General features: G+C 50.2%; 1 protein-coding gene across 10 annotated transcripts in view; it reads left to right on the forward strand.

The window, feature by feature from the left end:
- The window catches only part of LOC113248705 (ultra-long-chain fatty acid omega-hydroxylase), a 52395-nt gene extending 30322 nt beyond the window's left edge, over positions 1 to 22073 (forward strand). For 9 of the 10 annotated variants that reach the window (XM_048227094.1, XM_044380735.3, XM_048227093.2 and 6 more), the window contains 12 exons: positions 2175 to 2397; positions 5564 to 5708; positions 10717 to 10770; positions 10891 to 11018; positions 11228 to 11349; positions 14701 to 14968; positions 16182 to 16248; positions 16356 to 16485; positions 18012 to 18145; positions 19070 to 19134; positions 19734 to 19816; positions 20196 to 22073. In XM_048227094.1, coding sequence (XP_048083051.1) covers positions 2176 to 2397; positions 5564 to 5708; positions 10717 to 10770; positions 10891 to 11018; positions 11228 to 11349; positions 14701 to 14968; positions 16182 to 16248; positions 16356 to 16485; positions 18012 to 18145; positions 19070 to 19134; positions 19734 to 19816; positions 20196 to 20373 — 1596 coding nt within the window. In that variant the 5' untranslated portion in view covers position 2175 and the 3' untranslated portion in view covers positions 20374 to 22073. Of the gene's footprint in view, positions 1 to 2174; positions 2398 to 3501; positions 4717 to 5563; positions 5709 to 10716; positions 10771 to 10890; positions 11019 to 11227; positions 11350 to 14700; positions 14969 to 16181; positions 16249 to 16355; positions 16486 to 18011; positions 18146 to 19069; positions 19135 to 19733; positions 19817 to 20195 lie in introns of those variants that run through there. The other variant, XM_044380739.3, reaches the window with a different exon arrangement.
- Positions 22074 to 23306: the final 1233 nt, after the last annotated feature.

The raw sequence follows: 23306 nt of genomic DNA on the forward strand, positions 1-23306 counted from the left end.
GGGGCTCTCCAGATTTGGGGATAACCCACCCAGCTGTTTTCCCAGGGTTCAGTAACCCATAGAAACTTCACATCTTCTGTATGGAGGATGTAGTTGGACATTGGCTGATGAAAGAGCCAGTGAGTCTGAGCCCTTAATGGAGGGAACCGTGGGTGGGGACTGGGGACTCAGGCGAGGACCTGGAGTGTAGGGTTCCTTTAGCTATGTTGCCCCAGGAGGTGGGACACAGAGGGAATCCTTGACTGGTTGGACTGAGTGGAGAGGAGAGATGAGGGAAGGACCCATCCATTTCCAGGAGTCTCCTTGGTATCGTCTGAGATCTGTGAGCCCCCAAAGTGATGGAGTTTGGCCTTTGGTGGGGTTTCAGGGGGCCTCTGCCAGCTCCCATCTCCCTTGAGTTAGAGGAACTGAGATTCAGTTGTCCAGAAAATGGAGAGAATGTAACACTTAAGTCCAAGGACCACTTTAAGACTCCATAAAATGAGGCATGCACATCCCTGAGTGTGGAGCACGGCACGCGGCAATGCTCCATCCCTGGTCACTGTGTTATTAATATTATTGTTACCTACCTGCTTTGGGTTCCTTCAAGAGCTGATCTCCAGGCAAGGACTGGAGTGCAAGAAGCTTATTTGGGAAGTGATCACAGAACATACCAGTAAGGAAAAAGGAAGGGAACCCCAAAGAATTGAAAGCAGGGACTCCGACAAGTACCTGTGCATGCATGTTCATAGCTGCACATTTCACAACAGGCAGAGGTGGGAGCATCTCAGATGTTCATCGACAGATAAACGGATAAACCAATTGTGATACACCCTTACAATGGAATATTACCCAGGAGTACAAGAAATGAAGTTCGTATACACACTATGACGGGGATGAACCTTGAACACATCATGCTGGGTGAAAGAAGCCAGACACAAAAGGTCACCTAGTATATGATCCCATTGATATGAAGTAAAATATCCATAGAGGCAGAAAGCAGATTAGGGGCGCTTGGGTGGCTCAGTCAGGTAAGCATCCGACTCTTGGTCTCAGCTCCAGTAGGCATGGAGCCTACTTGAAAGGAAGAGAGAGAGAGCAAGCAAGCAAGCAGATTAGTGGTTGCCAGGGGTTGAAGGTATAGGGGAATGGGGAATGACTGCTAATTGGGATGGGATTTCCTTTCGGGGCAATGAAAAAAATTGGGAGCTAGATGGAGGTGGTGGTTGCATGATACTGTGGATGTGATAGATACTAGCTAATTGTACACATGTTGACCTTTGAACAACACGGGTTCGACCTGCATGGGTCCACTTATATGCAGAATTTTTACAGTGCAGCCCCGTGCGTGGATTTTCTCTTTCTTATGATTTTTTTCAATATTTCCTTTTCTCCAGCTGACTTTACTATAAGAATACAGTATATAATACATATACACAATATGTGTTAATTGACTTTATGTTATCAGTAAGGCTTTCAGTCAATAGTAGGCTATTAGTAGTTAAGATTTTGGGGAATCAAAAGTTATACAGAATTCTGACTGTGTGGGGAGGTTGGCACCCCTAACTCCTGCATTGTTCAAAGGTCAACTGTTCTTTCAAATGGTTCATTTTATGTTGGGTGAATCTCATCTCAATTAAATAAAGAAGAAAAAGAGTGGAGACAGGAGAAGGGAGGCAGCTAATAGAGAAAGTTTCAATGGCGGGCAGCTGGTGTTTAATCCCACTGGGGAAGCCTGGTGGCATGTGTGGAGCCCGCATCTCAGGGTCATTGCACCCCAGGGGAGAAGGTATCTAGCCAGCAGTATTTATCAGTCCTCTGTTAAGAGCTGCTTTCAACATGGGTGTGTGTGTGTGTGTGTGTGTGTGTGTGTGTGTGTATGTGTGTGTGTGTTTAAATTTTCCAACACTCTGGCCATCTACACATGGGCAGAGAAGTCTGGAGGGATGCCCTGCAAAGTCAAGGCTTAGGGCATGTGGACAGGGCACTGGTGCATCCATCTGGCCAGCTAGCTGAAGGTCACTGCTGGGGGAAGTTTGAGGGGTATCCTTGGTGTCTGGGACCTCTGTGTATTGAGCACCTACTGTGTGCCAGGTACACTCTGCCTGACTCCACAGGTCATCCTGTGTTTGGTGCATGCATGGCCGGAGGGGGTTCCTACTTGCACTGACCCCCCGTCCTGTGTGTCCCCCCAGGATGCTGCCCGTCACAGAACACCTGCTGCACCTCCTGGGCGTGGAGAAGACCACCTTCCGCCTGTATGCCATGTCTGTGCTTCTCCTCTCCCTGCTCTTCTTCCTCTTCCGCCTGCTGATGCAGTTCCTGAGGCTCTGCTGGAGCTTCTACATCACCTGCCGCCGCCTGAGCTGCTTCCCCCAGCCACCCCGGCGCAACTGGCTGCTGGGCCACCTAGGCATGGTGTGTGTGTGGCTGGGCAGGTGGGCTGGGCATGTCCCAGGTAGTCAGTAAGCATGATGGACCTGATGGCTTCTGACATCCCCCAAGAATCTGGTTGGAGGCATGAACAGATGCATTTTACAGGATAAGAATGTGATTGAGGCTCAGAGAGGGCAAGCAGTTTACCTGAGGTCACACAGCTGGGATGAGGCAGAGATGACTGTAAGGTTTTCTCTATAATTTCAGGCTATTGCCATAGCAACAGGTACCAGCGCCTGTGAAAGTTGTCAGGTTCTATGATCCCAGGGCGGTGTGTGTGTGTGGGGGGGCTCCTGTCAGTGTTGTTGATATGCCCCACCCCCAGTGTGTTTGCACCCTCTCTCTCATTCTCTTCCCTTGTCTTTCATCTCTCACCTCGCATACAGGTGCTAAGCACTAGATCAGGTGCTTTAAAAATACCAACTCAGTCCTCTTGACAGTCCTAGGAGGTAGTTCCCATGACTACCCCCATTTTACTCCTCAGACTATTATGGCACAGAGAGGTTGCGTAGCTGATCCTCGGTCACACAGCTCTTTGGTGGCAGAGCTGGAGTTCAAACCCAGGCCATCTGGCTCCAGAGTCCCTGCTCTTAGCTCTGTGCCCTCTGCCCTCTGCAGCCTCTTGTTTCTGGATGATGAAACCTGAACTTTTCTAAAAGAGCTTTAGATGTCAGAAGAAAGCCAGACTCCTGAGGACCCTGAGGCCTTTAGGGTCCTCCATTCCAGCTCCTCACTGCCCATGGCACTCATCTGGTCCCCCCTTCCAGGCCTAAAGGACTCTGAGGGACAGTTGTGGAAAGCTTCCTGGTTCAGGCCTCATGCCAGTGCAGAGGTGGACTTTGAAGTTCAAGGGCAGTGGTCATCAGTGTGTGCTTGATGCCCATCTCTACCCTCTCCTGCCATGTGACCTTGAGCAAACGACTTCACCTACTGTGCCTCAGTTTCCCCATCTGCAGTGTGAGGATGATGATTCTTCCTAATAACCTCATGAGATTGTTTTGACAGTTCTTAAAGTCATGTCTGTGGCATGCTTGGCACTGAGCCTGCCACGCAGTGGCGGGTGTGCTCAGCTCCCAGGTCCTGCAGAGACTGGAAGTATCAGGGGATTCTAGAGATATTTGGGATACTACTTGGAGTGAGTGTCCCAGAAGGAGGAAGCAGGAGACACATTTCCGCTCAATAGCTCAAAGAATATTTTATGTGTCTTTAGGAATGACTCCCCTGGGGCCAGCCCTCCCTCCCTTTCACCTCCCACCCCTGCTCGGGCCTCATCTTCTCCTCCTGGACCATGGTCCAGCCTCCTCCCTGGGCTCCTGCATTCAGTCCATCCCCCATCCTGGCTCCAGGAGGATTCTTGAGACCAACCACATCCCTCCTCTACTCACACACCCTCCATGGCTCCCCACTGCTGTCTGGAAAAAGTCTCAGCTTCTCAGGTAGTGTTTAAGCCCCTTTAGACTCTAACTCTCACCCTGCTCATGTCTAGTCCTGCAGAATGACTTCTCGTTCCTATAACCAGGTTCTGACTTCCCACCTCCTTGTGCTTTGCTGGAACTGTACCCCTGCCCCAAATACCCTTCGCAGTTAGATGAACTTCTACTCACTTGTCATTCCCCATATCCAGTACTCTTACTCTGAGAAGCCATCTGGCTTTACGGGTGGTTCTAGAGGTAGTAGCCAGGCTCTCATGCCCCAGACAGTTGGCCAGGGCCGGTTCTGAAGTCCAAACTTGACCCCGTGGGCCCAGCCTGCCTCCTGGGGCCATGAGTTCTGGGTGAGGCCATGGTTTCCCTTGGGTGTGGACAGGTGCAGGGCTGAACCCGACTGAGAAGGAGACACAGGAGCCAGAGAGAAGTCATTTGTTGGCTTGTTCACTCTTTCATTTATTCATTCGATTGGCAATTGCTGGGCCTTGCATTTGGCCAGGCAAGGGGTTAGGTCCCTTAATATCTGAGGTCTCCCCTAATTCTCACAGCCTGTGGAATAGGGATGGATCTTCCCAATATTGTGGATTTGATCTTTGGAACTCAGAGAAGTTAAATGACTTGCCCAAGGTCACATGGCTGCCGAGAGCAGATTTGAGCTCAGATCCTTCTGACACTGGGCCTGAAATACTTCTGCCTTTTTTTTGTTAAGAGCAGGTGTTTTGGAGCTGGGTGTCCTGTGTTCAAATCCTAGCTTTGCCATTGTGCAGATGATGCCAGTGCCTGCCCGGATCCTTTTGGCCCTTTCCTGGATGTGATGGCCTGACCTCCAGCTGCAAGCACCTGCATTCTAGGGCTTTCTCTGGCACCATGCACTGTGAGCTTGAGAGTTAATGCCCCAGGAGTGACCCTCAGCCAGTAACTATGGGACTGTAGGAGTTGATGTATAACACCCTAGCTCACTCATCCTCTGCTGGGTTGGCTTTGATATATGTGCCCCCCAGAGGTCCCCAGGAAGACTGAGCACTGAGCTGCCCCTGGCCATAACTCCCTTGGCAACCCCCCTTTACTGACTGCCTTCCCTCCCTGTCTCACTTTTCTTAGCCCCCTGCCCATTTTTTGGGGATCCCCTTCCAAATGAACCACTTGCCCTAGAGCCCTTGCTGCAAGACCTGCTTCTGGGGAAGCCCAAACCAAGACAATCACTTACTCACCTGTAGCTTCAGACAAGTCATTTGACCTTTCTGAACCAAGTAAAATGGGGAAAATAGTAGCAACAATGTCACAGAATACTTGTGTGGGTTGAAGGTATGAGTATATGAAAAATGCCCACCGCAGTGCCTACCACTGCAAGCCCGTGTACATGTTAAAGATAACAATACTAGTAATATTTTATTCCTAACAGAGCAAGTACTCAATAAATGTCAATCATTAGGATTGTGCTTACTGTTTTTTATTTCTTGAACACCGGCTATGTGTCAGGCTCTTGTGCCAGGCTCTCTCATTTTGTTCATTCATGAATTTTTTCAACTGCCCTCAGAGAGTTGAGTCTTCCCCACTTCTCAGATGAGGGAAGGGAGGCTCAGCAGGGTGCAGCCTTCATACAGCCAATCCTTCAGCTCTCCTGGACTCGTTTGGAGGGCAGGGGAGGTGCGGGGAGGGAAAGGCTGGGGGAATCTGGAGCTGGGATCCTCCTCACTATCTTTCCTTCCCGCCCCCTGCAGTATCTTCCAAATGAGAGGGGCCTGCAAGATGAGAAGAAGGTGCTGGACAACATGCACCATGTGATTCTGGTGTGGATCGGACCTGTCCTGCCGCTGTTGGTTCTGGTTCACCCTGACTACATTAAGCCCCTAGTGGGTGCATCGGGTAGGTGGGCTGGGCCTTTGAGTGATGGGTAACCCCTTAACTCCCAGAGCTCACCTGGGCTCCTAGGCACATCGGCTATCAGGGGGAAGGGCCATTTGAGTAAGGATTTGAAGGATGAATAGGAGTTCACCAAAGCAGCCATGGTAATACAGGTAGGGGGAATAGCATGGGGAAAGGTGGACAATATCTAAGAGTCCCAAGAACTTTGAGACGATGTCTACCCACCTGGAAGTCAGAGCCAAACATGTTCGGATAGGCAATTGGTGGCCCAGGATTTTGTTAAGTGTTTGCTGCTTAATTCTAAGCCATGGCAGACCACCATTTGGGTTCTGACGTTCCCACTGCAGCTCTCCCTGCTTCACCTGGGTTGCCCCTGATTGGTGGAAGAGGAGATGTAGAAGGATTGCTTCTCCCTTCTGCAGTCCACACCTCTTCCAAGGTGTAGGACTCCAAGGTGTGCTTGGCAAGCTCTTGTTCAACTTTCAACACCCAGATCCAATGACCCTTTCTCCAGGAAGACCTGGGGCTGACCCTCCAGAGAGATCATAGCTTTCTCCTCTGGGCTTTTCCATTCTCGGTCCTAACCCTCTTAGGCTGAGTGTGTCTGCATCCAGCCCTGTCTCCCTCATAGGAGTCTGGATCTGCAGTGTGGCCTTGCATGTAACTGGGCACCACCAGAGGCATCAGGGGCATTTGAGAGAGGAGGGAGGAATGAAAAAGCTCTAGGATTTTTAGGTGTCTGGCCCCAGTTTGGGCCTCTACAAAGCTGTGTCTAGAGACCATCATCAAGGCTGCCACCCTGGAGCCATGGAAGAGGAAGGGGCTACCATCCTTCCCTTCCCCTGCTATGCCCTCCCACCATTACTACGTTTGTGAGGGGATGCCAACCCCAGTGCACAAGTGGGGAACCTAGACCCTGGGAAAGGTGACTCTTCTGAGGGATGGGCACCAACTTGTGGGAAGAGCCCTGGGCTAGGACTTAGGCAGGCTGGGTGTGGATCATGGCTGAAGCCATACTTGCTGTGTGACCGAGAAATTCGTGCAGCCTCACAGGGCCTCAGTTTCTGCTCTGTAAAATGGGGTGGTTGTGAAGGCTCCAGATGATGTGGGTAGGCACTCATGAGGGTTTGTTCTCTCCTGCCTTTCTCATATCCTGTTTTTCTTTCTTTCCCCTTCTCCCCTCACCCCTCCTCCATCCCCCTACTCCTAAGAGCCCCAGTTTCCTGAGTACTGTCCTCCATGGTTGTGAGACCCCAAGTAGAATAGGGAGTGGAGCCCTCAGTGTGGCCTCAGGGCACAGTAGATGCTCAGGTCTCTGCCTCTCCTCTCCTCTCCCCTCCACTCCCACAGGACGGGCAGGACATCCACTGAGTCCCCCACTGGAGGGGCAGGATGGGGGGCTCTGGTTGAGAAGGGTGAGGCTGTGAGTCAGGAAAGACAGGCTTGGCCCCAAGCTGTGGATCCCATTCCCCACTGGGGCCTCCACAGGGCCACACCTGGGGAACTTGCTGCTCGGGACCCAAGCCCACATAGCCCATGGAGCCTGAGAAAGGCACGTCTCCTCGTGGGCCTCTGTTTCTTCATCTTATGTTGGGCAATTGGGATAGAGAGCATTAATGGGCGAAAGGAGTTGAAAATGATTTATAGAGGACGAAACATGATATATAGGCATCTAATTATAGCTTGTCTTTCTATGTTCATTTTGTACGGAGTTGAAATTTACACAACATATAATTAACCATTTTAAAGCGCACAGTTTTAAACTGTAAGGTATTTTGATTGTTCACTCAGCTTTCTCTAGTTTCAAAAATTTTCATAGCTTCATAAAACAGCCTGAACCCATTAAGTAATTATTTCCCCTTCTCCTCTCCCCTCATCTCCTGGTACATCCCCCCAATCTCCTTTCTATCTCTATGGCTTTGCCTGTTCTGAATATATCATAGGAAAGGAATTCTACACAATGTGGCCTTTTGCGACTTCTTTCACTCAGCAAAATGTTCCCAAGGTTCATACACAGTGTAGAGATGACCAGGACCTTATTCCTTTTTAAGCCTGAGTAATATTCCATTGTCTGGATATATGGATATACCACATTGGTTTATCCACTCCTCCATTGACAGACATTTGGGTTGTTTCTACCTTTGTGTTGTTATGAATGATGCTATGAACATGAATGCTCAAGTTTCAGTGTGGATGCATGTTTTCATTTCTCCTGGGTAGATACCGAGGAGTAGGAATGCAGGGCCATATGGGAATTCTACCTTTAACTTTTTAAGGAACCACCAAACTGCTTTCCATGATGGCTAGGCATTTATTTTTCACTAGTAAGGGCTTGCTGAGGGCTGGAGACACAGATATTCATCTCACAAGTTCTTGACACCAGTGGACAATAATTATAATCATAGTTATAAAAGTAGCCAGCAGTTGGTTAATTATTCATTTATGTGTACAAATATTTAATGAACACCTGCCATGTGCCAAGAATGTATTAGCTCATTGAGTTTTTGTAGAGATGTCACGAGGCAGGCAGGATTGCTCTACTTCTCCTCTGGCAGAGGAGGAAACAGAGAGACAGAGGGCTAACATGCCCAAGTTTACACACGGAGTTAGTGGTAGGACTGGGATTTGAACCCAGACCTGGCCCACCCAGAGGCCAAGCTCTCAACCACAGTGATATGGACCTTCCTGCTGGGCACTGGGTGGGGCCTTTTCTTATATGACCTCCTTCAGGGTTGATGTTACCATCCCCTTTTTACTGAAGGGGAGACTGGTGGGAAAGGCAGCCAGGACACAGACTCTCCTGGAATCAAGTGGTCAGAGTTGGAGTGGAGCAGAGACCCAAGAATGGAAGAGCAAGGGTTTAGCTGGGGAGGGGTTTGGAGAAGACTTCTTGGAGGCGGTGTTGGTGAGGCTGGGCCTTGAAGGATGTTTGGAGTTTGCCAGATGAGAAGTCTCAGGTGGAGGGCTCTACCAGGGCAAAGGTGCAGTTGTGTGAAAGTGCCAGGGGAATTCAGGTGACTTGGGGTGTCTGGAGGGAAGATGATGTGTGGGAAGGAGTAGGCAATGCGACTGGAACTGAACTCAGAGCACCTGTGTGCAAAGCAAGTGAGCTTGCGTTTTACCCTGGGGGCGTTAAGGAATGAGGGGATGTGTCTGAGCAGGACAGCCATTGAGGTCTGTATATCAAAAAGACCCTCAAGGGGCCTAGCCTGGAGTCCAGATCCCAGAAAGTAAAGGAGTGACTAGACTTCCACCTTCTTCTCCAATGCTGCCTCTTCCTGGAAGCCTGCCTTGACTTCCAGCAGCCCTTTCTCTGTGCCTCCCTTCGCTTCTGGCACACTTTCTATCTTCTTGATAATTGCACAGCATGCCTCCGCTTCCCTTTCTTACCCCACCCGGAGTTCCTCCAGGCAGGGTGTGGAGTTGAGCCATCTCTGGTCCCCAGCATTGCCCATCATGGGTTGGGTACAGGAAGGTGATAGAAGAGATGTTCTGAATAGGAGGATGAGTAGACAGATGACTGTGTGCACAATTGGCCAATTCCTAGGTAGCGTGTGTGTAGGTGGCTGAGTCACATATCAGATAAAAGTGACATCACTTGAGTTTCAAGTACTTCCTTCCTGGGCCCCAGCCCATTCTGTCCCAAGTCTGCTCAACACATAGAAAGGGAATTCATTCACTCACCCGTTCATCTATTCATCCATCCATTTTTGCATTCATTCATCCTTTGGTTGGTTCATTCAATAAAAAATTTATTTAGCACTAGGGGTGCCTGGGTGGCTCTGTTGGTTAAGTGTTGGACTCTTGATTTTGGCTCAGGTCATGATGTCAGAGTTGTGAGATTGAAACCCATGTTGGGCTCCGTGCTGGGTGTGGAGGCTGCTTAAGATTCTTTCTCTTCCGGGGCGCCTGGGTGGCTTATCTGGTTGATTGTCTGACTCTTGACTTTAGCTCAGGTTATGATCTCAGAGTTGTGAGATCGAGCCCCGTGTCAGGCTCTGTGCTCAGTGCGGAGTCCACTTGTCCCTCTTCCTCTGCTCCTCCCCCTGCTCTGTCTCTCAAATACATAAATAAAATCTTTAAGGAAAAAAGATTGTCCCTCCCTCTCCCTCTTGTCCTCCTTCCTCTCTCCCTCTCTAAAAAAACCACATTATTTAGCACAGTATATCAGTGATCAACATGGTCTCTCCTCTCAAGGGGCCTGTAACTGGGTGGATAAAATCTAGAGGGACTGGTGGAGGAGGGATAACATCCAAGCAGAGACTCGAAGGGTGAGGGAAGAATGTTTGAGGCAGAGAAGGCATGTAGTAGAAAGACCTGGAACAGAGAGAGAATGTGACTTTTTCAAGGAGATGAGAAAGTTTTGTGATGTTAGCAGATAGAGCATGTAAAATATCCTCCATGGAGGCCAGAGGTATTTTAAGAGAGGTCTGGACTGGGGTAGATCATTCAAGGCTTTGAAAATAGTCTGAGCAGCTGGTGGTTGTGGCTAATAGGTGTGAGTAGGAAGGGACACGGTGAGATCTAGCATCTGATAAGACCTAGACCAGAGTGCAGAGCAGACTGGAGACTGAGAGCACAGGAGGTATAATTCAGATGGCCTGAGTTGGCAGAAAAGAGGGGTGATTAGGGTGAAGAGGGCTGTCCTAGATGGAGAGCACAGCCCGGACAAAGGTTTGGAAGTAGGGCCAGCATGTGGGATAATTTGGTGTATGTTGATGAGTGAGATAGGAGAGGCATAGGTGGGCATGATGGGGCAGGGCCTTCAGTGCTAGACTGAGCTTGAACTTTCTTACCAGGGTGATAGGGAGCCATGGGAGGTATCTGAGCAGGGGAGGCTCATGTTCAGATCAGCGTGTTTTAAGGATCTTTCTGGGGCAGGTACAGAGGATGGACTGCAGGGGTGACGTGGAAGTCAGAGCTCAGAGAGGAGGCCCAGGAGGTCATAAGGAAAGGCCAAGCGTCAGAACTTTGTTTTGAGTCATCATCACCTCTTCCCTCTCCACAGCTGCCATCGCCCCCAAGGATGACCTTTTCTATGGTTTCCTGAAACCTTGGTTGGGTGAGTGTGGGACTGGGTGAGTTGGGCTGGGGCTTCAGGGAAGAGGGGGTGGGGGATGGGGTTTCTTATAGTGTTTCAGAGTAACAGGAAAGGCCTCTAATCTCAGTCTTCTGGGCCCAGGTGATGGACTGCTGCTGAGCAAAGGTGATAAATGGAGCCGGCATCGCCGCCTGCTGACACCTGCCTTCCACTTCGACATCCTGAAGCCTTACATGAAGATCTTCAACCAGTGCACTGACATCATGCACGTGAGTTGCAAGGTTTCTTGGGAAGAGGGTGTCCTGGGAGTGAGACTGGTCCAGGCTCCGACTCATGGGTAAGCTGGGTGATGTCAGGAAGCTTCACTTCCTTTACCCTAGAAAGTGGGCTTGTAGTGAGCAGGCAGTGAGGTTGTTGTCAGCCTGGCTTAAGTCTGCAGTCTCCATGTCATTTTGTTGTATGTCTCTTTCTCTTCCAGAGTAAATGGTGGCGCCTGGCACAGGGCTCAGTGGTCTCCCTTGACATGTTTGAACATGTCAGCCTCATGACCTTGGACAGTCTTCAGAAATGTGTCTTCAGCTACAACAGCAACTGCCAGGAGTAAGTGTGGCCTCCCTGGGGAAGATAGAGCCCGTTGCTCTAGGGCAAGGTGGTGGGAGAAGAAAGGAAACTCTCAGGTGTTAGGCATGCCTGGGCTGTTGGTGCTCTGCCATTGACGTGCTGTGTGTTTCTGAAAACAAACATCACCTCTCTGACCCTATCCCCTTATCTGAAAGTGGAATCCCAATTCCTTTCCCATAGCCCTTTTGTGAGTATTGAGATAATGTCAGTTGATGGTTTTGCATACAGTAGGTGTTCAATAAGTGCTAGTTTCCCTCATTGCTCCATGAAGAGTAGTTTGGCCTTTGGAAAGTGTCTCCCCACTTTCTGAGCCTCAGTGTCCTTTTTTGTAAAACAAGGATGACAATCCTTGATCCTCTGAGAGGTATTTTAAGAATAAAATGATGCCGGGTGCTTGGGTGGCTCAATTGGTTAAGTTTCCAACTCTTGATTTTGTTTTGGGTCATAATCTCAGGGTCGTGCAATCAAGCCCCATGTTGGGCTCTGTGCTTGTGGAGCCTGCTTAATATTCTGTCTGTCCCTCTCCTTCTGCCCCTCCCCTTTGCTTGTGCTCTAAATAAATAGCACTTTTTGCTTTAAAAAAGAAAAAAAATAAAATCATGCCACACTGCCCTGGCACACAGTAGATGCTCAGCGAATATTTGTTGAATGAATGAATAAGATAATCACTGTCCTGGTTCATTCATTCATTCATCAGATATTTGGTGTCCCTACTATGTGCCTGATACTATGCTAGCTACTGGGAATATGGTGGTGAGCAACAGACGAAGTTTCAGTTCCTTGGAATTTATAGTCTAAGTGGGTATAGAAAGAATAAGAGACATTGTAAATGGCAAATTTGTAGCACATAGTAGGTCCTTAATAATAAGCTGCTGACTTTGTCACTCTGGGCTTTGTAGGCTTATGCTTCAGTTGGGTAAGGTAGAGATGGCCTTAGTGATTGATTAGTTAATTAATTAATCTGGAAATATTTACTGAGTGCCTACTATGCGCCACTTGTGGACTAGACACTATGAATACAGTGGTCAACAAAATAGACAAGGTCTTGCTCCTCTGGAATTTACGTGTTGATGGGAAGAAAGGCAGTAACCATACACAAATAAACAAGAAAATGACAGACTGTGACAAGTGTATGAAAACAAGCATACTTCAGGACCAAGGACAGCCCTTTGCACACCTGTCCCAGTGATTTCATTTTGGTTTTTCTTTTCATTTTTATTTATTTATTTATGTATTTATGTATGTATGTATGTATGTATTTATTTGTTTGTTTGTTTTTTAAAGATTTTATTTATTTATTCGACAGAGATAGAGACAGCCAGCGAGAGAGGGAACACAAGCAGGGGGAGGGGGAGAGGAAGAAGCAGGCTCATAGCAGAGGAGCCTGATGTGGGGCTTGATCCCATAACACTGGGATCACGCCCTGAGCCAAAGGCAGACGCTCAACTGCTGTGCCACCCAGGTGCCCATCTTTTCATTTTTAAAAAGATTTACTTATTTATTAGAGAGAGAGTGAGAGCGAGCACGGGGTTAGGGGGGATGGAGGGACAGAGGAAGAGGGAGGGAGAATCTTAAGCAGACTCCATGCTGAGTGTGGAACCTGATGTGGGGCTTGATCTCATGACCCTGAGATCAGGACCTGAGCCAAAAACAAGAGTCAGATGCTTAACCAACTGCACCACCCAGGCACCCCTTCATTTTGTTATTTTTTTAATAACAGTTTACTGAGATGTAATTCACATACCATATGATTCACCCATTTAAAATATACAATCCAATGATTTCTGGTATATTCACATAGTTGTGCAACCATCACCATAATCAATTTTAAAATATTTTCACCAAAGATAAGCCCTGTACATTTTGGCACTCACCCCCACTTCCCACTTCTCCCAGTGTAGGCAATCACGAATCTTCCTTCTGCCTCCATAGATTTGTCTATTATGGAAATTTCATATTGATGGAATGAGACAGACTTCTGTATCTGGTTTTGTTCACTCAGCATAATGTTTTCTAGATTCATCCATGCTGTGGCCTGTGTTAATATTTCATTTTTTAGGTTGCTGAATAATATTCCGTTTACCACATAATACCACGTTTTACCATACATCTACTGATGGACATTTAGGTTGTTTCCACTTTATGGCTATTATATAAACACTGGTGTATGAGTGTTTGTGTGACCATATATTTTTAACTTTTTAAGGTTTGTACTTAGGAGTGGAATTGCTGGGTTATGTGATAATCTTTGTTTAGATTTTGAGGAACTGCTAGACATTTTCCCCAAAGTAGATGTGCCATTTTATCTTCCTAGCAGCAGTGTGTGAGGGCTCCAATTTCTCCACAACTTTGCCAACACTTGTTATATATTTTTTTAAGACTTGTTATTATCTGTCTTTTTGGTTCTAGCCATTCCTAGTTGGGGTGAAGCTGCATCTCATTGTGGTTTTGATTTTCATTTCCCTAGTGGCTAGTCCTGTTAAGTATCTTTTCATGTGTTGTTTGGCCATTTGTATATCTTCTTCGGAGAAATGTCCATTCATATGCTTTGTCCATTTTTAAATTGGGTTATTTGTCTATTATTGCATTTTAAGAGCGCTTTCTCTATTTTAGATACAAGCTTGCCATCAGGAATAGGAGTTCTCCCACTCTGTGGCATGTAGGCATTTAGTCTTAGTGATGCTACATCTCTTTGGAAGTCCTAATCCTTTGGGCCTGTTTTAAAATGTACCTGGATTTTTATTCCGGTATGATGAGGCCAACAGATCAGATGATTGGCATTAAAAAAAATAGTTACTTACAGTTTCCAAGAGGAAGGGACATGCCACACCACTCAGGGCCACACGGGGAAGCACCAGTGTCAGTCAGGAGAAAGCGTGGCAGGAGACTTTTTTATGGTTTCCGTGGGAAGGAACAGTATGGCAGGGTGCAGGCTTGGGACTGGCTAGCTTGAATAACTTCAGAGGGCTCTGGAGGCTAGGGGCTGTCTCTAGTGGTCCAGTACTTGGCCGTGGGGTGATTAAGGCCTGGAAATAGAGGCTCTGCCTGCTAAATGTCAGTGTCTGGGCTCTGGATTGTTTGGTTTTCATATGAAAGGCATGCTCTTGGGTGAATCATTGGCCATCTCTAAGAACTGGCTGGTTCTGGGAGGGGCAGTGTCTCTCCAGTTAGCAAGGGCCCGGCTGGCAGAGCATAAAGAATACAAGAAAATAAGAAAATCTAGTCTATACAGGGCCTCTCTCTGTCCCCAAGCATGGGGAGGAGAAGCTTGTCTTAGAGGCTAGGCCTGAGCTAACATCTCTTCTCCCCCTACCCCCACCTCCTCGACAGGAAGATGAGCGATTACATCTCGGCCATCATTGAGCTGAGTGCCCTGGTGGTCCGGCGTCAGTATCGCCTGCATCACCACATAGACTTCATCTACTGCCTTACGGCGGACGGGCGGCGCTTCAGGCAGGCCTGTGACACTGTGCACCGCTTCACCACAGAGGTCATCCAGGAGCGGCGGCAGGCACTCCGCCAGCAGGGGGCTGAGGCCTGGCTGAAGGGCAAGCAGGGCAAGACCTTGGACTTCATCGATGTGCTGCTCCTGGCGCGGGTGAGGCTGGGCCCTGGAGGGGGAGCCCTGCCCAGGGCGGCCTCCTCTTGAATCGCACCGGCTGTGTAAACCGATAAACGTCCAAAGAAACATAGATCTGGGATGCAGGCAGGTGCAGCACGCGTGAGACTGACTGTATTAGTTTGTAGGGTTGCCATAACAAAGTGCTACAGACCGGGGGGAGTGAAACCACAGAAATGAATTTTCTCAAGGTTCTGGAGGCTAGAAGTCTGAGGTCAAGGCGTTGACTGGGTTGGCTTCTTCTGAGGCCTCTCTCCCTGGCTTGTAGATGGCACCTTCTCATGTACCCTTTGTCTTCCCTCGGCTTGGGTCTCTGTGGAAATTTCCTCTTCTTCTAAGGACACCAGTCGTATGGGGCTAGGGCCCACCCTAAGGACCTCATTATAATTGAATTACTTCTCTCAAGGCCCTGTCTCCAAATATGGTCACATGCTGAGGTCCTGGGGGGTTAGGACTTCACCGTATGAGTTCTAGAGGCGGGGGTGGGGTGGGGTGGGTGCAATGTTGCCCACCAGACTTATGATGATGAAATCACAAGACTTTGAGGAAATGTGACATTGCAGAGATTGCTTCTATAGAATTTCTGAGCAGTGCTTGGGTTCTGGAGTCAGACAGCCCTGGGTTCCAGTTCTGGCCCTGCTGCTTAGTGAATGCTTGACCTTAGTCATCTGACTCTCCCCCCGAGCCTCAGTTTCCGCATTTATGACATGATGGTCACGAGGCGTGATCACAGATCCTTGTTGGCTGTTTGGTGCTAGCAGCTACTCTAGAAACACAGACTCCTTTCTTCCCTTCACCTTTCACTCTCCCTCCTGCTGTCTATCTTTTTTTTTTTTTTTAAGATTTTATTTATTTATTCGACAGAGATAGAGACAGCCAGCGAGAAAGGGAACACAAGCAGGAGGAGTGGGAGAGGAAGAAGCAGGCTCATAGCAGAGGAGCCTGATGTGGGGCTCGATCCCATAACGCCAGGATCACACCCTGAGCTGAAGGCAGACGCTTAACCGCTGTGCCACCCAGGTGCCCCCCCTGCTGTCTATCTTTGTTAGACAAGCCGCCTACCTCTGTCTGCCTGGACTCCTTCCCCCTGCAGCTTGGCTTGAGAAAGGGGCAGATATCTTGACTTCAGGGGAGCCCTAGGATGTGGACAGTGGGATGAAGTGAGCTGAGTGTCCTTTCTGGCTCATTCCAGGATGAAGACGGGAAGGAACTGTCCGATGAGGACATCCGAGCTGAGGCAGACACCTTTATGTTTGAAGGTGAGAATGTGGGGTGAGGCTGGGGGAGGCCGGGGGGGCTGTTGTCTGAAAATCACATCTTCGCTGTCTTCAGGCAGCCTCCATTTGAGCCCCTCCTCTGCCTACAGGTCACGACACAACGTCCAGTGGGCTGTCGTGGGTGCTCTTCAACTTGGCCAAGTATCCAGAGTACCAGGAGAAGTGCCGGGAAGAGATCCAGGAAGTCATGAAAGGCCGGGAGCTGGAGGAGCTGGAGTGGTTGGTCTGGGGTTAGGGGGCTGGTGGTGGCAGGTTGAGTCTAGAGTTTGCATTTATTTCTTGCTCTGGTCGGCACACATTTCTTGCTCTGGTCGGCACACATTTCTTGCTCTTGCCTGTATATTACTCTTGCTCCTGCTGGGTGGGTGTTGCTGAGTGGGTGCCGTCCACACAGATGTGTGGGTTCAGGTCTGTTCCATGTGTCTCCTCATTCTCCTTGAACTAGCTGCTACCCTGGGCACATTCTTCTCAAGGCAGATTCCAGAAGTACAAAGAGCCACAGTTTAAAACCTCTGCTGGCATTGTAACATTCCATTTGGCTAAAGCAAGTCACATGGCCATGTCCAACAGGAGTGGGGCAGGACGCACTTTCCACGCACCTGAGCAGAAGATACGGCAGAATCACACACAAAGGGCACAGGGTGTACGATTCAAACATCAGGTGTGGGGTGGGGGCAGTGAAGAATCGGGAACCATAATCCAAACTACTTCAGATGTGTGCCATATAGAGCTGATTCTGGGTGCCTCGAAGAAAACACACCAATAAATAGCATCGAACAGTGAGAAGGAAAGCTCTTTTCTGTTCAGTGTCCACTTTTAGATTTTGACGTCAGGGAGACACTCTCAGTTGGGTGCCGTTGTATCTCGAACTCCTTGAGAATCTGCCCTTTTATTTATTTTATTTTTTTAAGATTTATTTATTTGTCAGAGAGAGAGAGAGAGAGCACAAGCAGGGGGAACAGCAGGCAGAGGGAGAAGCAGGCTCCCCGCTGAGCAAGGAGTCAGATGAGGGACTCAGTCCCAGGGCCCTGGGATCATGACCCGAGCTGAAGGCAGACGCTTAACCCACTGTGCCACCCAGGCATCCCAGGAATCTGCCTTTTTAACAAAGGGAGAAGATGGCTCAGTTTTTGAGGACGGGGCTGGAGATGGTCTAGCTAGAATTTAATAACTCTTCTGTTTTCCCAATGGTGTTTATGTTATGGGTACTTTTATGCCAGGCATGCTGTTTGGCCTTTATGGTAGCGACATAAAGTTTCTTTGAAAGAGAAAGAAAATGATCCAGATCATGGACCAAGGGTTATAATTAATCCAATTTGGGGCCCTGGAGTCCAATGGAAAAAGGTTAATGACAGCATAAGGAGAGAATGTATGGGTTTCTAAATAATCAATCCATACAGGCTGGCAAACTGCTGTGGCCCTGGGCCCCCCTGCCTATCCTGGCAGCACTCCCAGCTGTCCTCTGACTGCCCCATAATTAATCAGTTAAAGGGTTAATGCTGGGCATGCAGAAGCCTGCTGGTGCTGCTCTGATTGGTTGTGGGTCAGATATTTTGCAGGCTGAGGATTAGTGATATGTGCAAATGCCGGAAGCTGGGGCAAGTCTGAGATCCTGGACTGGTTTCCTGTGTGGTTGCTCCCGAATGCATGTGTGTGTGCGTGTGCGTGTGTGTTTAGGGAAGGGGATGTTTGTGGCTGTGGCCTGGCCCCAGGTCACCCACGATTCCATGTTCCATGCTCCCTAGGGATGACCTGACTCAGCTGCCCTTCACCACCATGTGCATCAAGGAGAGCCTACGCCAGTTCCCGCCAGTGACCTTGGTCTCCCGCCGCTGCACAGAGGACATCAAACTCCCGGATGGGCGCATCATCCCCAAAGGTGCCCATGATGTCCTCCCGGCTGCTGGGCTGCTCTGTTGCCTAGGGGGGCCTGGTCATACCTGTCCCAGGTGCACCCTCCCTGTAGATGGGGCATTTCTCTGTGTGGCTTTTGCTTCTGGGATGAGGGAGGAGACCCAGCTGTGTGTGGGGGGGAGGCAGACATGGGTGAGTCCAGGTGGAAAGGCAAGAGTGGGTGTGGCAGGGTGGGCCCTGTGAGGGTGCAGGTAGGGGAGGGATGATTTCGTTCAGTTGCCAGATACCCCTTGGAGACTAAGCCCAAGTGATGCTGGAGATCTAGAGAGGCCTCGTTCCCAGACCCAAACGTTGAGTACCACCCAGTCTGAGGGAGACACAGCAGGGCACAGACATCCCCGTCACATGGGGTCAAGGATGGGCTAAAGGGAGGGACAGGGGCTAGAACAGCCTAAAATAAGGAGCGATGACTTTATCTGCGGTGAAATGCAGGGAGGGCTGCCTGGAAGAGGCAACATGAGAGGTGAGCCTTGGAGGTTGAATGTGAAAGAGAGAGCATATTTATGGAGCAGAGTCTCAGGTAGTAAAAGACCTTGAATGCTGGGTTGAGGCACTTGAACTTAATCTTCAGGATAGTAGGGAGCCATGGGAGGTATTTGAGTTGAGGAGGAACAATGTCAGATATGTGAGTGAGAAAGATCCCTGTGCGGCCAGCCTGGCAGCTAGAAAGGGGGAGTGGGGACCTCTAGGGAGATGGGGATCTTTTAGGGAGCAGCAGGTGGAGTGGACAGAGCAGCAGAATTTTTCAGAGAAGGATGGGCAGGAAAGGGTAGCATATAGCTCATGGGAGCAGCATGGCTCTAGGAAGACCAGGGAAGGAGGAGGTCTTCAGAGAAGGCCCTGGTTCCCCTCAGCCCCAGTGGCCTCACTGACTCCACCCTCCCCACAGGAATTATCTGCTTGGTCAGCATCTATGGGACCCACCACAACCCCACTGTGTGGCCTGATTCCAAGGTGAGCCCCTGCCTCAATTCTTCCTTGCCTCAATTCTTCCTTGCCTCAGCTTCTTCCTCCTCAGAAGGGGTGGTCCTGGGGTGGTGAGGCCTCTCTACCCTACTCCCCAGGGACCCAGATGACCTGGCTGGGTACAGAGCTTGAGTGCCCCTCCCCCATCTATTCACTCACTGTTGATTCATTAGGCCCACAAATATTTATCGAACACCTGCTGTGTGCTAGACTCTATGCTGGGCACTGAGGACAGAGAAAGTTACTGCCTTAGCCCTCATGGAGCTCATGGTGAAGTTCGGGGGAAGAAAATAAGCAAAAAGTATCATTGTGGATATTGATACATGCACAAAGGAAATAAAAACTGGAGTGGGGTGGGGCACACTTTAGCTCAAGTGATGAAGAAAGGCCTTGGGGAGGAAGAGAGATTTGAGCTGAGACCTGAAAAGTGTGAAGAGCAGGGAGAAGCCTGTTCCAGGCCGAGGAGACAGGAAGTGCAAAGGCCCTGTGGTTGTAATGAGCCTGGCATGCTTGAACAACAGAAAGAAGAGGGTGTGGCTGGGCTAAGCCCCCAGACTCACCCCCCCCCCCCCGCTAATCCTTCTTAGGTGTACAACCCCTATCGCTTTGACCCAGACAACCCACAGCAGCGCTCCCCGCTGGCCTACGTGCCTTTCTCCGCAGGACCCAGGTAACTCTTCTATTTCCCCCAGTCCAAGCCAAGCATAGGAGGGTCACGGAGGCCAGTGGAAGGTCAGGAATGTGCCGATCAGGAGCAGAGACCACCTCTCACCCAGATGTGCTTTCTGCCAACCCGGCACGCTTTCAATGTACCAGGATGTCCCCAAATCAGACTCTGTGATAGTATCCCTGGGTATTGAGCACCTGCTGTGTGCCAGGCCCGAAGTTCTGAGCTCATATGCTCCCAACGACTCTATGATGCCACTGCCCCCATTTTACAGATGAGGGAACTGAGGCTTATAGGGAGAGGTCATTTACCCAGGGACTGCCCCCTTCCTGGCTCACGCAGCGGCTGAGCCTGAGCCCCACCCCCGTGCCCCTTCCTCTAGGAACTGCATCGGACAGAGCTTTGCCATGGCCGAGATGCGCGTGGCCGTGGCGTTGACGCTGCTGCGCTTCCGCCTGAGCGTGGACCGAACGCGCAAGGTGCGGCGGAAGCCCGAACTCATCCTGCGCACGGAGAACGGCATCTGGCTCAACGTGGAGCCGCTGCCTCCGCGGGCCTGAGCACCGGCGCCGCCCTGCGGTTCCCGGGGGCCCAAGCCCCGCCCGGAGAGGCCCAGGCCCCGCCCCCAAGATCTTGAGGGCAGAAACCATGCCCCTCGAAGTTCAGGTTCGGCTTCCAGAGGACCAGGCTCCTCCGCGGAGCAGCCGGACGGTGCAAGCCACGCCCCTCACCACAAGGCTCCGCCTCCTGGCGGTCTGGTCCCGCCCCTTGAGGTCCAGGTCCCATCCCCTGAGGGCCTGGTCCGGCTCTCCTGCTTGAGGGAACAGGCTTGGCCATGTCCCCTTGGGCCCAGACCCCTGCCAGGATCCAGAGCATTCGGGGCCTCAGGCCCCACCCACCCAGCCATCCGAGGACTTAAGACTCAACACCTAAGGCCTGTGGGATTCAGGACCAGTCCCTCCCACCGTGGATCCCTGCTGGCTTCTAAGTTGAGGACTTGGGAGCTGGAGCCCGAAGTTAGAGCCTTGAACCCGGACATCATCTTGAGGCTCCCAGCTCATTTGGGCGAACTCCTCTGGCATCAGGCTGCATCCCAGGGTCCAGGATGTGTGCTTCTGCTGTTGTGTTGTAAATCTAGACCCTCCCTCACAAGCCCCTTCCTTCCTCCCTTGCTGAAAGGCCCTTCGCTGAGTGTTCTGATTTTTGTGGAATAAAAGCCAGGGATGCAGACGTCCCCACCATTCACCCCCTAGCTCAGCCAGACACTTCCCTTGGAGCCCAGGAAGGGAACGAAGGTCCCTGGGCGGTTGGGAGGCACATGAGGGAAGCTGTGGGCTAGGAGGCTGGGAAGCCATTTGCCCTCAGACATAAACTCAGGCTTTTTGGGAGAGTTTGTGCATTCATTTATCTCGTCAAAGGACCACATATTAATTAAGTGCTTGTTGGCACTGGGCCAGGAGCACAGCCGGGCCCGATTCCTGTCCTCGGGAGAACAGGGGACAGATGTTGAACACATAATTCCACACGTAAGTTTATTTGTAATCCATGACAAGTGCTCCAAAAGAGAGGCGCTTGGTGCTCTGCGAACACACCAGGCGGGTGGCTCAGGGAGATTTTCTCCGATGCTGAAGTGAGGGTACAAGGTGAGTGGTGACAAGGGACAGAAGAGCATGTGAGGCGGGAGGAACAGCATCTACAAATGTCCCCAGGTGAGGGAGAGCGTGGCTGGATCTGGAGGAGGGGGGCAGAATGGAGGAAGGTTGGTCAGGGGCCAACTGTCAGGAACTGCGGGCTATATCTCACTTCAGGCCTTATGCTGAGAGCCATAGGGAGCTATAGGGGGCCTGTGAGCAGGGGGCAGGACAGGGCATGGTCAGAAGAGGGCTGGCAGGGAGGTGGCTTGGAAGGAGGGGGGCACTGGGAACTGGAAATCTGGGGAAGAGGGAGACTGAGGTCCAGGCAGTACAGGAAGGGTGACTATCTAGCCACAGAGGCTGAGGTGAGGGAGGAGGTAAGGGTGATTTCCAAGTCTTAGCTGGGGGAACTGATGATGGCATAGTCCTTGACATGATGACACAGAAGATGGGGTGGTGATGGTGTCTACAATAATTGTATTAATTCATCAAATATTTATTGAGCATCTGCTATGAGCCAGGCCGTATTTGAGCCCTTACATAATAGACATTTGCTGTGGGGGTGGGGGGGTGTTAACAGATGACGGATAATAAATAAGCAAATAAATAAGTAAATTCACACAGGGCCTTGGAGGATTTTGACTTTTATTGTGACAGAAATGGGGAGCCATGGGAGGATTCTGAGCAGAGCAACAGGGTTGTCATTTGGTCTTTATAGTATTCTTTTGGCTGCTAAGTGGAAAAGCAAGGGTCGGACTAGGGAGACCGGATGGGGTGACTGCATTGGCCCATGTGAGAGAAGTGATAAGTGTTATGAAAAAATTGAGCTGGGTAAGTGTTGGGGGGTGTTCAGTAATGCTGGTGGGGGAGATGTTGCTAGATCATCAGTGAAACCCTCACTGAGAAGGGGTCATTTCAACAAAGACTTTAGGTAGGAGAGGGCAGGAGCCATGTGGATATTTAGGGGAAGAGTGTTTGAGGAAGAGAGAAACAGTGCAAAGGCCCTGAGGTAGGAACAAGCTTGGGGTGTTTAGGGGGCATTGAGGAGACCAGTGTGGCTTGAGGAGGAGCCTGGAAAGAGATGAGGGCAGGGAGGGGATGGGAGCAGGTCACACAGAGCCTTGGAGTCCACTGACTTATTATGACAGAAATAGGGAGCCATGGAGGGTTCTGGGCAGAGGAGGAACAAAATTTGTCATAGTCTTTGGTTGCTATGTTGAATAGAGACTGTAAGGGGAAGATGGGACTAGGGAGATCAGATGGGGTGACCAGATTTGTCCAGGTGAGAGATGACAATGGCTCTAAGCAAGCTGAGGGCTGTAGAGTGAAGACAGTTGCTTGGATTCTGATGACTGGTTGCTTCATGAAGGTTGAGCTGGCAGGTTTCCTGATACTTTGAATGAGGGATTTGGGAGAAGGGGGAACCCAGGTTTGGGTCTGAGCACCTGGAAAGATAGAAGTGACATCATGAGATGGAGAATGCTTAAGAGACTAAGGGTTTTTTGGGGGGTGGGGAGGGGCGGAGATCAGCATGTCAGTTTGGGGCAGGAGCAGTTGGAGATGTCAAGTGGGCAGTTGACATAGGCAGGTCTCGAATTCGGGAGGGAGTTCCGACTGGTGATATTCATTTGGGATTCCTCAGCACTTAGGTGGTTGTTTAAAAAGCGCCAAGACTGGTGCGATCCGTGGTGTGTGTGTGTGTGTGTGTGTGTGTGCGCGCGCGCGCGCGCGCGCGCGCGCGCATGCTCCCATATTGCACCCGTGTGCGCACAAGACGGTGGGGTTTCAGGACCAAGCCCTGGGGATCTCCAAAGCTGATATAACCATAATGAGATTTAAGTTGGTTGAGCGCTTCCTTT

The sequence above is a fragment of the Ursus arctos genome, unplaced genomic scaffold, assembly GCF_023065955.2.
Source record: "Ursus arctos isolate Adak ecotype North America unplaced genomic scaffold, UrsArc2.0 scaffold_14, whole genome shotgun sequence".
NCBI lineage: Eukaryota > Metazoa > Chordata > Mammalia > Carnivora > Ursidae > Ursus > Ursus arctos.